We start from the raw sequence: 13,807 nt of genomic DNA, 5'->3' as shown, positions 1-13,807 counted from the left end.
TTGTTTTTTGACTTCCGAAAACAAAAAGTCAGAAACTAGTTTGGATACACAATTTTAAAATGATTTCTAAAAACAAAAAAGACAATTTTTGGTGAAGCAAAATGTTTTTGCTTCGACTTCTGCTCATGACTTCTGCTTCTAGCCAAACGCGCTGGAGACACCCTTGTAGTTTCATCTGAAAGTAAGAAAATATTATACCGCCCTTCACCATCCTTCTTTTCTCCCAAGTCAGACCACCTCACCTCCCTAAATTAAAACCTTCCTCTCACCCTAAAAACCCTAGACCGTTGTAAAATCCGACTGCTACTGATTTTCCGATTGAAGTAAGAAGAAGAAGAAGAAGAAGAAGAAGAAGAAGAAGAAGAGATGAAGGAAGATGAAGCAGCATCAAAAGCTCGTCCTCCTCACACAGAGCTATACGCTTTACTAAACATATCTCCAGAAGCTCCAGATGATGAAATTAGAAAAGCATATCGTCAATGGGCTCAAATCTACCACCCTGATAAATACCAATCTGATCAGGTTTCAATTCAATTTCACTACTAATCTCTTTAATTTTTGTAATTTGCTTTAAACCTTAATTTGTATTGTACTTAAATTCAATTTCAGATGAAAGATACAGCTACACAAAACTTTCAAAGGATATGTGAAGCTTATGAAATTTTAACAGATGAGAATAAGAGACAGATTTATGATATATATGGTATGGAAGGATTGAATTCTGGTTTAGAACTTGGACCTAAACTTAGTAAAGCTGATGAAATTAAAGAGGAGATTGAGAGATTAAAACGGCGAAAGGAAGAAGAAGAGATTTCATCTCATGTTCGACCGTCGGGATTAGTTCTTGCTGATATGTCTTTGCCGCAGTTTCTAGATGGCGGTGGCATCATGCAGGGGTGAGTGAGTGAGTGAATGTCATAAATTTGTGAAGTTTTTTTTATCTGTTGGCATTACTAACTCCTTGTTGAAATGATCATCAGGATGGCAATGTCCAGTGAAGTTCAGTCTCAAATATCAAAGCGGAATGCTATAGAAATTGGTGGAAATCTTAGTGTTAATAACAATTCTGGTGGTGGATTTGCTACTGCAGTATTGAGACATCAGGTTTCCTCTGTTGCTTCGGCGGAGTTCATGGTTTCAGCTGGTCTGCGAGCATTAATTGGGGCACAGATGACACGGTATGGAAATTGCTTTTCTAAGTCGGATCAATTTCCATTTAGTAGCTCTTGCCAGCTTAATCATTCCCTTTGCTATCACAACCACAACCGTCTAATGACCATTTCTTATTGTAATTGTATTTTTTCAGCCACCTGTCGGTTCACTCAAGTGCAACAAGTGGTATTGCCGTTTCCTTGAGAGATGGCTCAGTCAATCTATCTAATGCATGGACTCGGCAGCTCTCTGAGTCATCAAGTGGAAACGTAAGCTTCTTCACTGTACACAAAAACTCATTGTTTATTTCATGATCGAGTAACAACTAGGTTTATTTACCTCATCTAAGCTAACCTAACTTATGTTTCTATACTTTCACCAACTGAACTTGCAAATTTTATCTAATACACAAGTTTCTTCTCGGGGCAGCTTAAATATTAGCAACATAAGTAATGAGGGATGCCTCATCCCCTGAATTATGTTGTCATTTAAGGCACATCGTTTATATCTATTTTAATTTGTAAAAGAATGGTTTGTTGTATATAACTCATAACTTAATGTGTATGCTCCTCTGTGCTCCTCATGTCGTTCCCTATTTCATATTTTGGGCTCTGGGTAAAGAGTGGTTGTCTTCTGCTCTGCTTGAGGCGCACAATAAAAAATGTTATATCTGTACGATGCCATTTTGTTCACGACTTCATACTAATTGTTAAACTCCAGCTCCTAGAGATATGAATTATTCGTCCTCTAACCTTACTTTCTGTAGGCTGCTTTATGAAGATAACATTGTATCGTCTTTTCAGATACAACTTTCTTTAGGTGTGGAATCTTCTATTGCTGTTGGATGGCAAAAGAAGGATGAGAAAACATCTGCTACCGGAGAACTTAAGGTACTCTTTTTTTTTTCTGGGCAACCTAGATGCTCTCAACTTCTCGAGATATTTTACTGCTTTTCTTCTTTGCATATTTTAAAAGTTGATACTGGGACCTGGGTTTTCTTCTGTATGTTTTTGGATATACTAATATATTTTGAACCAAAAAGGAGTACATAATTTTGCAAAACATTGTAACTTTAGGGATTTTTATCCTAAGACTACGATTCCATCTTGAATGTGATGAGTGGTCAAAGCCTCGAGTGAGAGAAACCTGAACAGGTGTCTACATGTTTGATAAAAAAAGGCATTTCATTCAAGAATAATAAGATTCCAACGTTCTGCACAAAATTCAGCAGAGCTTGTCCCGTCTCCTGCTTAGTTGCGTCTACGCATTTCATAAACGGAGTTGCTTGTCATTTCACTAATTTCTAATATCAAAGCTTTTTGTACAAATCTTGGAGGCCAAGTTTGTCTTCATTTTTTAGAACCATTCTTCCACAGTTCTTAAAAGACAAAGTTTGGTGCGTGCTAGATTTTTTGTTCAGGTCGATTTTCTTCTTGCAGCAGTGGATAATATTGAATAGTCTCTTTCCAAACCCTGTACCCTTAACCCCGGCGCTGTTGAGAATAGCCCACATTGTATGGGCAACTTAAGCCCTCATATAATCTCTCTAGCTCTCCAAGTTTTCTAATTTAATTATTTTGTCCTGCAGAGGCGTGCAATAAAAATCCTCCATGTAATAGTGTTATTTTGGTTTCGTTAGCATTTTTATAAATGTAATTTGGTGTCTGCTGAACACTTACTTCACAATTTCCTTGTTTCCCTTGAGGTTTCTTTCCTCTCCTTCATGTAAGGATATTTGTTTGTTCTATATATGCATTGTTTCATTCAAATGTTTTTCCTTTGCAGTTTGGGACAAGCTTTATCGGGGCGTCAGGTCAATATACTCGGCATTTCTCTTCCAAATCTCATGGTCGGATAGCAGGGAAAATTGGAAGGTGTGTTCAAGTTTGTTTTGTAACAATCTATTTGTATAATCTGCTTGAATTGTTAGGAGGGAACAATTTGCTTAAGAAACTAGCGAGAACTGAGATGGCTTGGAATATATCTGTCAGGGTCTATGGCATGCATACAGATAATGTATAAAACTGTAAACATACAATTGTATTGGTCTTATTGAGTACAGTATTGGCAATTTAGTATGGATGCTCGTTACTGACACCGGTGTGTGTCTGTTTGTTAGTAGATCTTTTATGACCTTCCCCTTTTGTTTACAGCACTGCTCTCGAGTTTGAAGTTGGGGGTGGGAGGAAACTATCAGATTTCAGCTCTGTCCGGTGGTTCTATACAATAGGGATTCAGGTGACATGTTACTACTTTTATAGATTCTGCTAATCATTTTTTGTTTTCCATTTTTTTTATGCCAAGACTTTAGTAGCTATAGGTTTAGTATTCATTGCTTCTTCAGGAACCCTACTGCTATCTTTTGGTGTGCTTCCTAATTGGATTGGGCTTTTTATGTATACATGTACTGCATTAGTGCTATCACTTAACCTTTTTTTTTTCCTTTTTTGTTGGTAGGGGGTCTCGTGGAGATTCGAATTCCACCGTGGAGGCCAAAAGCTACTTATTCCTGTAAGTAGACTGCATTTTTGAAATTATGTAGTCTGTGTATACAAAATGCATCCCTTTCTAGTGTTTACTACACTAGTTTATCTTCAATTCATATTGAGAGTTAATATAAGCCTGTTGCTGACACTGTTCGGATTTGTAACAAGTTGTAGTCTTGAAGTTATCTGCTTAGAACACTATTTTTAAGTCTTTAGTTTTAAAATATTATTTCATTGCAGCATTGACACCTTTCCAGAAAAATGTTAAACATCTTGTATGCCGTCATTTGTATGTGTTCCTGCAATTAATTGACATAGCTTGTCAGTCGTATTATTTGTGTCATACAAGTACAATTACTATAACTTAAATAAACAATATCCTTGCGGGACTGAAGTTTATAAATGCCGGTGCATAGGTTTGTGGATTTCGTAAAACCTCCTGATTCATAGGTACCAACAAACCTGGTCGTTTCTACTTGATATGTAATTTGAAATGGAGGATCTGCTGGGATCGTTCAACAGGGTTTTCGTGATTAGTCTTGGATGTTTTTCAATAGTTTCAACTTTTCAATATTATAGGACTGAGTACTTTTGTCATTTTCAATATTTGGACCATCATCGCTGATGCTAAGCAGTGCATGTTTATATAGTGTCAAGACTCTGTAATAGCTTATTGAACACTTACACTACTCAGTGATCTAAACCTAAAATAGAGAAAGGTGTAGAGTGTTGACTGAGTTGCATGCTACCCCTGCAACCCTGCTTGTTCAGAGAATTTGGCATTTTATATTGGTATTTTTGATTTAACATGCTGTACTTGTTCAGTATAAAAACACAATGATTGAGGAGAGGGTTTTTCTCTGCATCATTCATGATTCATATCCGCTATATTTTATGCAGATACTGCTCTCAAGTGAGTTGACTGGGGGATTCGCAGCTGGTGCATTGGTGCTTCCAACGTCGCTTTATTTTCTCCTCAAGGTTAGTTTGGAGCATAACTTGCTCTTCTTTGTTTTCTCCAACAAATTCTGGTCACTTTAGTGTGCAGTACTTTATAGCTGTGAGCCCGTGACCTAGGAAAAAAAAAGGCAGTACTTTATAGCACCTGAGGAGGATATTTTGGTATATCAAGTATTATCGATTTGATGTTTGGTGTTTTGTTGGACCATTGCACGAACCAATTCTCATTTTGTCATTCATGTTTATCGGACTTGAGCAAGAAGAAGAATTATATGTAGATGTAGTCTAAAGGAACATATGAACTTTGACTACCTGGTGTTGATGGTCTGATAAATAAAAACTGTACAGCTGTATTTTCTCCCCTATCTTTTCGGCTGAATTTTCTGTATTGACACTATCAGATCCTATCACTATGAGCATTGACTGTACTATCTGTATATTGTGTATGATTCATTTACTTTGAAAATGCCCTGATTTACTTTCCATCCCTTCACGTGTTGATCTTAATTCGGAAGACAAACAATTATCTGTTGCATTCAGTTCAGTTTTGTAGGTTCCTTTGGCCAGTTATTCATGTGTTCCCCAAGACTCATCCCTACTACTCTTGATTTGCACAATCAACAGACATTTGTTCTCAAACCTTATTTCCTCAAAAGGGAGCGCAGAAAAGCACTGGATAAGTTGGAACAATCTTCAGCTCAGGTGTGTTTTTTTTTGTTAATATTAATCTTTCTTTACATTTCCATGTGCTCCATGCATGTTTTTCCTGTTACATTTTTTGGTCCTGAAAGTATTTAGTCAGCAGGAAATCTTGAAACACTAAATTGCCGGTTCTGATTGAGGTTGTAGGAATCTTGTTCTTCAGAGAACCGGATATATGTTTTCTCAACTCTTATTAAGTTGTCACACAATGACTCCAGTATGGCTCATTGAAATGTTTGCCCGCTACCTCTATACAAGATTAATTATACGTGTTATGTAAAATATGGTTGGAAATGTTTTATGGAAAAGTTGGGTGAAGTTCATCACTCGAGCTTTAGAAATTTTTTGTCTTTTATACCCCGATCGTCCTGTTGGGAATTTGTTAAGAAGGACATGCATCCATGATAGTTATAGTTCCGCGATCACAGATTCTGGTGTAGATAGGCAGTTAGACTTGGTTGCTTTTGATATTCTCATCAGTGTTTTTTGTACTGTAAAATGGATTGAAGTGTGTGCATGATATATTTCTTCCTCCCATAGGTTGAAATATAGTTTTTCTATTTTTCTAGTCTTTGTTTACTCTTATTCTTTTTATATTTATGCAGGTCAGGGAGGCAAGGGGAAAAGCTGATAAAGCTCAGCAGTTATTATTAAATGTGGCCACTAGGAAGACAACAAAGCAACTAGAAAAAGACGGGTTGGTAATTATCAAAGCGTTGTATGGAAATCGTAAAGCTTTCAAAGGGAGTGAATCACAAGAAGTAGAAGAGGAGGTAGCTTCCCAAATCCTGGATGTTACCTTACCTCTGAACTTTTTGGTAACTGATTCGGGCCAACTTAAGGTATTATTCTTTAACTTTTACGAGTCCTCAGGATTTCCCTGCAAAATCTGTTGCTGGGGTGTCCAAATTCGCAGCTCGACTTAACATCTGTTTAGCTTGCTTGATGTTATTGCTACTACCCCATAGAAACTTTTCTTTTCTTTCATCTGGACTTCTATTTTGATGATATGTCATGCATGTTTTTTGATGATATGTCATGCATGCTTTTTCATAACTTGAAACTTGGTTATCTAGTTTTGCACTAGCTTTGAAGTTTTTCTCCATGAGATATCCCTAGTAGTTGTACTAACCAAAACTACAAAGGAGTGAATGCATGATCATGGGGCAGATTTTAGATATGTCCCCACACAACCATGGCCAGGATGTATAACTGACCACGCTTAAATACTTCTATAGAATTAAAGAAGTCCAGGGATTTAATTGATAAGTAAATACTAGTAAAAACCAAATAAGAATCAAGTTGAATAGGGTCATGAAACTATATTATTTTAGACCCGTACTTCAGATCTTGGTGCCAGGCTTGTTTAGTTCTAGATCGATTATCTAGAGTCCGTCTCATGTTTGGTACAATTGGTTATTGGAAGAAATACATTGCAACTAGCAAAAAGAAAAAGTAGTGCAATAGGTGGTACTTCTTGAGCATTGAGTAATTTATAATGAGTGAACCAAAGTAAAAGTATAAGCTAGCCAAACTAGGATTACAAAAATTTCAATCTTTGAGTACTCTCTAGCACCAGCTCTGTAGAGCATTCTTGAGGAAAGAAAGTCTATAGTGAAAGGTTACTGTAAAATGTGCTCTTTGGGAATAATTTCACCTGTTCTACTTGTTGATGCAGCTACATCCAGGTGTGAAGAAGTCGGGCATTATGGGCTTCTGTGATCCTTGTCCCGGAGAACCTAAGCAATTGCATGTGGAGTACACCTATGGTGGTGACAGATATGAGGTATACTCCTTACCTCCCACTTTCCCTCCCTTTCTCCCTAGCATAAGTTATTGACATTGTTGATTTGTACAGGTTTTAGTCGACGACTACGACGAATTGGTGGTACCTCAGGCAGAACACAGAATATAATTTAGACCAGTGTTATAGGGAAACAAACAAAATTGTATTACAGAAAAGCTAATATTATTTGATTTTGATCTATTTCTTTAGACTTCAAGTTGACAAAGGAGAAAGATAAAAAATGTTGTCTTTCCACAAGCTTCTTTTTACTTTTCAGATAACTCGAGGTAGGGTAGGATTAGAGTTTCACCCTATGTTGTGTACATTAGTTGAACTTCAGTTCCATTTTTGTGTAATTACAGGTTTTGAAACTTCAAGCTCTAATAAGTTCTGCTCCGTTTTCATTGTTATCTATTATCTATAATTTTCAGTGTTATCTGTATGCATAGTTTTTTCAAAGAATTAAGAAAAGAGTATCGATATCTGTGTAAGAGTGCTTCTTGGGTAGTTCGAAAACAAAGAAATTAGACTTGGAATTCCATACACTCATATTTCGTCGCCAGCTTCTAAACTCATCGGCCTAACAAATTTAGGATATTTATTCCTCCATTCTGCAAAAATTAGTTTATGGATCCTACAATTACCAAATTCTCTTGCTACAACATTTACATCAGAGGAAGTCTACATAAAAAATCAACATCACTCTTGGCAAGTACTTTCTTAATTTCCAAATAGACTGCTAGTAATGTCAGTTCCTGATCTTTTTGGCCAGTTTCTGGGATTTGCATATTCCCATCCCATAAAAACATTTGTAAAGGAGCATTTCAGTCTGTTGAACACGGAGCCATTTCACTCTTTCCCCCTAGATCTGTAATATTGAAGACTTGTATATCAACATACTATGCTAATGCATAGATGATCTTAGCCTTGAAAAAATATTTAAAAATTTTACATCTTATTTGCGTCAGACACAATGAAAAAAATCCCATCTCTTTATATTTATCCAGATAGCAAAACCTGTTACAAACTTGTAATATTTCTCAAAATTCAAATGACTGAGTAGTAATCATTTAAGTCGGGACAAAATGTATCAAACTGATATTCCATAGTTGCTAATCCTTGACACCTCTTTAGTAAGAGAATTTCTTTCTCCTTTAGCTTCAGAAGCCAGGTTGGAAACCTTGAAAAATCAACAGAGCGTAATCAGTATTCATTGTTACAAAGAAAACAAAAAAGTCTCAGGAGAAACATGAAAAACGCATTAAGCTTCAGATTTCACAAATAGAACTTGAACGAGCAACTGACCTGTGACCGAAATCGAGATGCTTCTCTACTTGGAAGTTCTCCAACAATATCCTTCAAGCCTGTTCGAAAGAAAATGCTTTTAGATAAAACTCCACTGGACACGAGATTTGAACTGTCAACTAAGCAAGTATTTTAAGGAAGAAATGTTTGTGTACCTCTGGCTTGTTTCTCAATCTTATACGCAGAACGAATAACACCTTGAATCTGATCTCCAGCTTGTCTGCATTGTAAAACCAGTTTAAACAGATGAAACCATGAAATCACCGAGACACCAGATGAATACTCTAAATCTCAACTTATAGCTGCAACAGACCTAAGTTTTGTTCTTCCTCGCCGCATCTCCTCTTCCGCTTGTAGAGCCTTTTGCTGTAAGCGATCATAAAATATTTTAATACGGAAGCAAATGGGCTCTACAACTACATCATTTGAATGGATATAATAATCTTAACTAGTGTTGCCATTTTAGACCTCCACAATGTGTGTATGGTAAAAGCTAAACTAAAAGCTAAATTTAACTTTGGATTTGGGTATAGCAAGTCATTGTAGTGGGCAAAAAATTCTTTTCATGGACTATAACTGAGAAGGAGCATGATGCTAGGCTAGTTCTCAAAGACATCCTTATAGTGAAACTAACTCAAAGAGTGAGCCCCATATACCAAAAAAGTTCTCAAACCTAGCCTTGTTGTTAGGCCAGTTCTCGAACCTAGCTAGGACTAGCCTCAAGTTAGGCCAGTTCTCAGAACTAGCCCTTGTCATATTGCTAAATTTGGCATTCAGCTATAGCATATATCCTGTAATTGAGCTTTAGCAAGGACCAATGTGAGAAAAATTATAGCATACATGCTATATTTTGGCAACATTGTGGATGGTCTTAACGAAGCAAAACTAGAAGCTGTGGAAGAATTACCAAAACTATTAACTGCATAATAATATTAAGTGAGCATATATGCAAGCATCCAAAAAGATAAAAATACCTCCAGTTTTTCACTTTCAGCCTTCACAAGGTCAACCGCTTGTCGCAATTCCTTCACTTTACTCTCAGCTCTGGACAGCAAAGCCTGTTGCAAGACAAAATGTTTGTCATGTTACCTACTACAAAATAACCGCAAGACCAATCACAAAGAACGAATCAGCTAATGTTCTGAATTTTGATGTATATGCTCTAAATTTCCAACTAACAGAAACATCCGGTCAACATGAGACTTTATACCTTCACGTAATTATGAGGAACACAATTAACATTTATATCTTCCATTTTCTGGGGAGAGCTACTACTGATCGCCTACTTGTTAGAGGGAAAGTTTCTAGATTTGTGCCTATTGAGTCCAACTGCATCCCATGGAACAGCAGTGTTATTGAATCCACTATACATCTCTTCTGTGATTGTGTTTTTGCTCAGGCTATTTGGAGCGGACTCGAGCTAACTGGAGCTGCTTCTAATACTCTAAATTTCAAGGAGTGGTGCACTGGTTGGACAATAAGAACCTTGATAAAACGAAAGAGCTTTATAGATATCTGGAAGTTTAGATGTAAAGTGGCCTTTGAGAAAGTCCAGCCAAATCTTACAACACTAATAAACCAAATTAAACAAGTCAGTCGGTCACTCATTCAGAGAGACAAAGTTGAGAGAATCACCCCAAAGGAGAAAATGCCTTGTAGCGATGACCTTCTCTTTGCTTAGAAAATAATATTAACCTTGATAAGGATGTGATATACTTTGATGCTGCCTTAAATAAAAATTCTCATAATTTTGCTAATGGTCTGGTTAGAATCTCTAATAGTGGTAACAATGCTGTGGACATTGCAGGAGGATAAGGGAGATGTTGGAGCAGCGAGGTAGCTGCAGCCAGAGCTGCCAGAGAAGCTGTAAAGTGGGTTTTAAAGCTACAGTTAGAAAAAGTTCTCTTCCTTAAAGATAATAGAGATGTCACAGATTACTTTGTCGAGAGTAGAAATTCTGTGACTTGGGGAGTGGTGCTATCCTAAACGATGCAAATAGCTACAGACAACATTCTAATATTTTTTAAGTTTGGTTATGTAAATAAGAAATGTAATAGATTGGCCGACTTTCTTGCTAAGAACATACTCAAAAGCCCAACTCCATCTCTTTGCTTTGAAGAGTTAGACATATGTCAAAAAATGCTATGGGTCGCCAAATTCTGCTAAAAGTTTGATGTAAACCTTGCCACAGCTTAATATATATGTTTCATCTGTTCATCAAAAAAATTCTAAGGAGGAAAGGTTCCTAAACGTATAAGATGAACTGTCTAAGACGATCGAGGCAATTCACACATTACCAAGTTTTGGACAGTGAATAGAATATGAAATACACACTATGATACGAACTCTTACAATAACTTTTCAGTGTCATTAACATAAAAAGCACAACAAATAACTAACTTACCTCTTCACTCATGAAAAGACGCGAAGCGTGGTTGATCAAGAAACGCCTCGGCCCTGCATTGCGAAAAATAAATTCATCTTCTTAAAGACATACAGTAAACATTTGCAATAAACATTACCATATAAATCAAATCATTTACAACGCTAGTCACATAACAGAAACTCAAACTAATCATATTATCAATTTCATCCAAAATGTGATGATATGAACACAATTCTTTCACTCTTAATAACAAACATTTAAAATTTCGAATCAAATAACAATACCATAAGAAGAAGAACATACTTTTCAGTAGCAATAATCCTAATCCAACTGCTGCTCCAGCCGTGACAGTTTGATGAGAAGCAGCAACAACAATACCTTCTTTTAACTTCCCAAACAAAACATCTTCATAATCACCATACAATGACTTCATTTCTTTCAAAGAATCAAGAGTTTGATGGAGATGAGCAGAAGAAGTAGAACGGATTTCACAAAGTCGGGATCCAGAATATTGAATAGTTGAATCAATGTTTTCTTCTAGGGTTTTCTGAATGAATTTAGCTTGTTGGATAGCGTAATCAATCCATGGAGATGACATATCTTCAACTGATCCTCCGCCACCACCACCTTGGGTTAGGGTTGATGGTTCTACCAACCCAATTATCTCTGGTTTATTTTCATTGCCGGAGTCTTCTTCTGTAGCATTCATCCCCATTTCTTCTTCTTTTCTTCTCACTGCTTTTCTTCTCTTTTAGTGGGGATATAGAAGGGCCTAGCCTGATCTTGAGGATGGGTATGGGCCTTCTGTAGTGACCATTAACCCACGAGTCCATCTCACGATTCTCACCAACCGACTAAGTCTTGGATCTGCACATTTGACTCGTTTGGGAACGTGACTTTAAATTAACTATGGAAAGTCATAGACTAATGAGTTTTGGTGGGTTTATCGTTTGATGGTGGAATTCACTTAGGAGAAATCTCAAAAAATTTGTTAGTGGGTGTAGATGGTGCTTTTTCTACCAAAGGTAAAACGATTTTTTTTAAGTCGGCGATGTATGAACTGGTTTATTTGGTCAAACCGAACCTAAATCTAGTGAATATGGCTTAAACTTGCAAAAATATCGTGAAACACAACTCAAGTCGAGTAAAGATGAAGAATTAGAAAAGCTTTACCTGGACAAGGCTTATTAAGGGGAGACAAGATATCAGATAAGCTTTATTAAGACAAGGCTTATCAAGATGAGCCAAGTTTTCAGGCAAGACGTATCGTGAAAAGGCTTACAAGAATAAGGCGAGATATTTTAGGTAGGTGATAATAAGACACGCCTTATCGAGGTAAGGCAAGCTTTGAGGTATACCTTATCGAGACAAGACTTATTGCGGTAAGTAAAATTTCAGGTTAGCCTTATTAAGACAAAACTTACGAAAACAAGACAAAACGTCAATTTCATTTAAAAAAACTTGTGTCATCTTTCTACAATATTGATCAGTTTTATTAATCATCCTCACAAGGGAGTTATGGTATCTATTCTCCTCAAAGATAGACTCCAGGTTTAAACTTGTTTTATGAGTAGCCTCACCTCCACTCTTTATTCTCTTTATTCGACGACTAATTTTCCTTGATCTTATGGTTGGATAACCATTTATCATGCTTATATGGTTGGACAAAAAATATAAAATCTTTGTCCAATCATAAAAGAATTATTATGTCCCCGATCTTAGTTCGACATGCGACTTTCCTTGTTCTTTTGATTAGACAACGACTTGCCTTGCTCTTATGGATAAAAAAGAAATATCAGTACATACCTCTCTACATAGATGTTCATGCCCTGGCTTTCTTATGAAAAACGGCCATCAAGTTAATACCTGACTTTATCCAATCTTGTGTTCCTCATGTGACACACATGGATGTATTAATCCGCCTCAAGCTCTCCATATAACTTAGGCGGACCATCACATGCATAAAGTGACATTCATCCACCTCAGTCAATTTCGACTACGGAGAATATCACCTTTCCATATGACACATCATATCCAAAGTTGACTGAGTCACAACATAGGGGATACCAATTAGGGTTTTGGTTCGGCAATCTATGACACATGCGAGTATCATCCTACTCACTCAGGAAGAGAACAATATGTTACAAGGAATCAGCTACGAAGGATAGACTCATTTTGATTGATCCTTAGTTATTCCTGATATTAGGCGAAAAATGCTTAATTATCTTACTTCTCATCCTTATCTCACTGATTGAGATTAGGGTTTGGCAGAGGTATAAACAGAGTTAATAGAACAACTATTAGCCTTTTTTTTTAAAAACTTCACAACCTCAGAAGCAGCATTAGCCAATAAACCTCTCTGAAAAAGCGGGGGTACAACAACCACACCCAATAATTCGTTCGACAATCTATATGGACTAACTCTGATATAATTCCAAGAGCACAAACTTAAAGCGAGCTCAATCAAGAAATATATCAAAGAGCTTAATCTCAATTTCTCAATACAATCTGCAATCAAACATATATAATTCTGTGAGCCCGATTGATATGAGAAATAACCTGGACAGTACCAAAGACCAATACCCAAGGGCCAATCAATTTTTATCCAGCAACAAGGTCTGATTTACCAATTGATTGAACTACGCACAATCTGTGATATTTCAATTATATAAACAAATATAATGCGAAAAATAAATAACACAGACACCAGAAGTTTTGTTAACGAGGAAACCACAAATGCAGAAAAATCCCGGGACCTAGTCTAGATTTTAACACCACACTGTATTAAGCCGCTATAGACATTAGCCTACTACAAGTTAACTTCGGACTGGAATGTAGTTGATCCCTAACCAAGTCTCACGCCGATTAAGGTACATTCACGTTCCTTATGCCTCTAAAACCACGCCGGATTCTGCGCACTTGATTCCCTTAGATGATCTCACCCATAACTAAGAGTTGGTACGACCCAAATTCGAAGACTTATAAACAAATATGTCTCCCACAGATAAGTCTATTCTGATAGATAAATCT

General features: G+C 36.7%; 2 protein-coding genes across 2 annotated transcripts; one reads left to right on the top strand and one right to left on the bottom strand.

Annotated features, from left to right (window-relative positions):
- The first annotated feature begins 229 nt into the window (after positions 1–229).
- Positions 230–7,488, top strand: LOC113284272 (chaperone protein dnaJ 13-like). Its single transcript, XM_026533695.1, has 13 exons — positions 230–522; positions 610–896; positions 981–1,178; positions 1,307–1,421; positions 1,956–2,042; positions 2,938–3,026; positions 3,306–3,390; positions 3,610–3,663; positions 4,539–4,619; positions 5,223–5,300; positions 5,906–6,142; positions 6,979–7,086; positions 7,159–7,488. The coding sequence occupies exons 1-13, from the start codon at positions 367–369 to the stop codon at positions 7,213–7,215; spliced, it is 1,632 nt and encodes a 543-aa protein (XP_026389480.1). The 5' UTR covers positions 230–366; the 3' UTR covers positions 7,216–7,488.
- A 482-nt stretch (positions 7,489–7,970) lies between these two features.
- Positions 7,971–11,524, bottom strand: LOC113284271 (RGS1-HXK1-interacting protein 1-like). Its single transcript, XM_026533694.1, has 7 exons — positions 11,081–11,524; positions 10,796–10,848; positions 9,366–9,449; positions 8,705–8,757; positions 8,547–8,611; positions 8,392–8,450; positions 7,971–8,266 (listed from the first exon to the last, which is right to left on the bottom strand). Exons 1-7 carry the CDS (start codon positions 11,490–11,492, stop codon positions 8,177–8,179), a joined length of 816 nt encoding a protein of 271 aa, XP_026389479.1. The 5' UTR covers positions 11,493–11,524; the 3' UTR covers positions 7,971–8,176.
- Between the last annotated feature and the right edge of the window lie 2,283 nt (positions 11,525–13,807).

The sequence above is a fragment of the Papaver somniferum genome, chromosome 5, assembly GCF_003573695.1.
Source record: "Papaver somniferum cultivar HN1 chromosome 5, ASM357369v1, whole genome shotgun sequence".
In the NCBI taxonomy this organism is placed as follows: domain Eukaryota; kingdom Viridiplantae; phylum Streptophyta; class Magnoliopsida; order Ranunculales; family Papaveraceae; genus Papaver; species Papaver somniferum.
Note: the sequence above shows the minus strand (reverse complement) of the source record. Positions and strands in the feature narration are given on the sequence as shown.

Excerpts from the sequence above, each read along its gene's own strand:
- LOC113284272 (XM_026533695.1), top strand. The coding sequence starts at position 367 with ATGAAGGAAGATGAAGCAGCATCAAAAGCTCGTCCTCCTCACACAGAG. Across the intron at positions 3,664-4,538 it reads GCCAAAAGCTACTTATTCCT|ATACTGCTCTCAAGTGAGTT; the intron begins GTAAGTAGACTG and ends TATTTTATGCAG. Across the intron at positions 6,143-6,978 it reads CTGATTCGGGCCAACTTAAG|CTACATCCAGGTGTGAAGAA; the intron begins GTATTATTCTTT and ends TTGTTGATGCAG.
- LOC113284271 (XM_026533694.1), bottom strand. The coding sequence starts at position 11,492 with ATGGGGATGAATGCTACAGAAGAAGACTCCGGCAATGAAAATAAACCA. Across the intron at positions 8,451-8,546 it reads GATTGAGAAACAAGCCAGAG|GCTTGAAGGATATTGTTGGA; the intron begins GTACACAAACAT and ends TCTTTCGAACAG. Across the intron at positions 8,267-8,391 it reads CATCTCGATTTCGGTCACAG|GTTTCCAACCTGGCTTCTGA; the intron begins GTCAGTTGCTCG and ends TGATTTTTCAAG.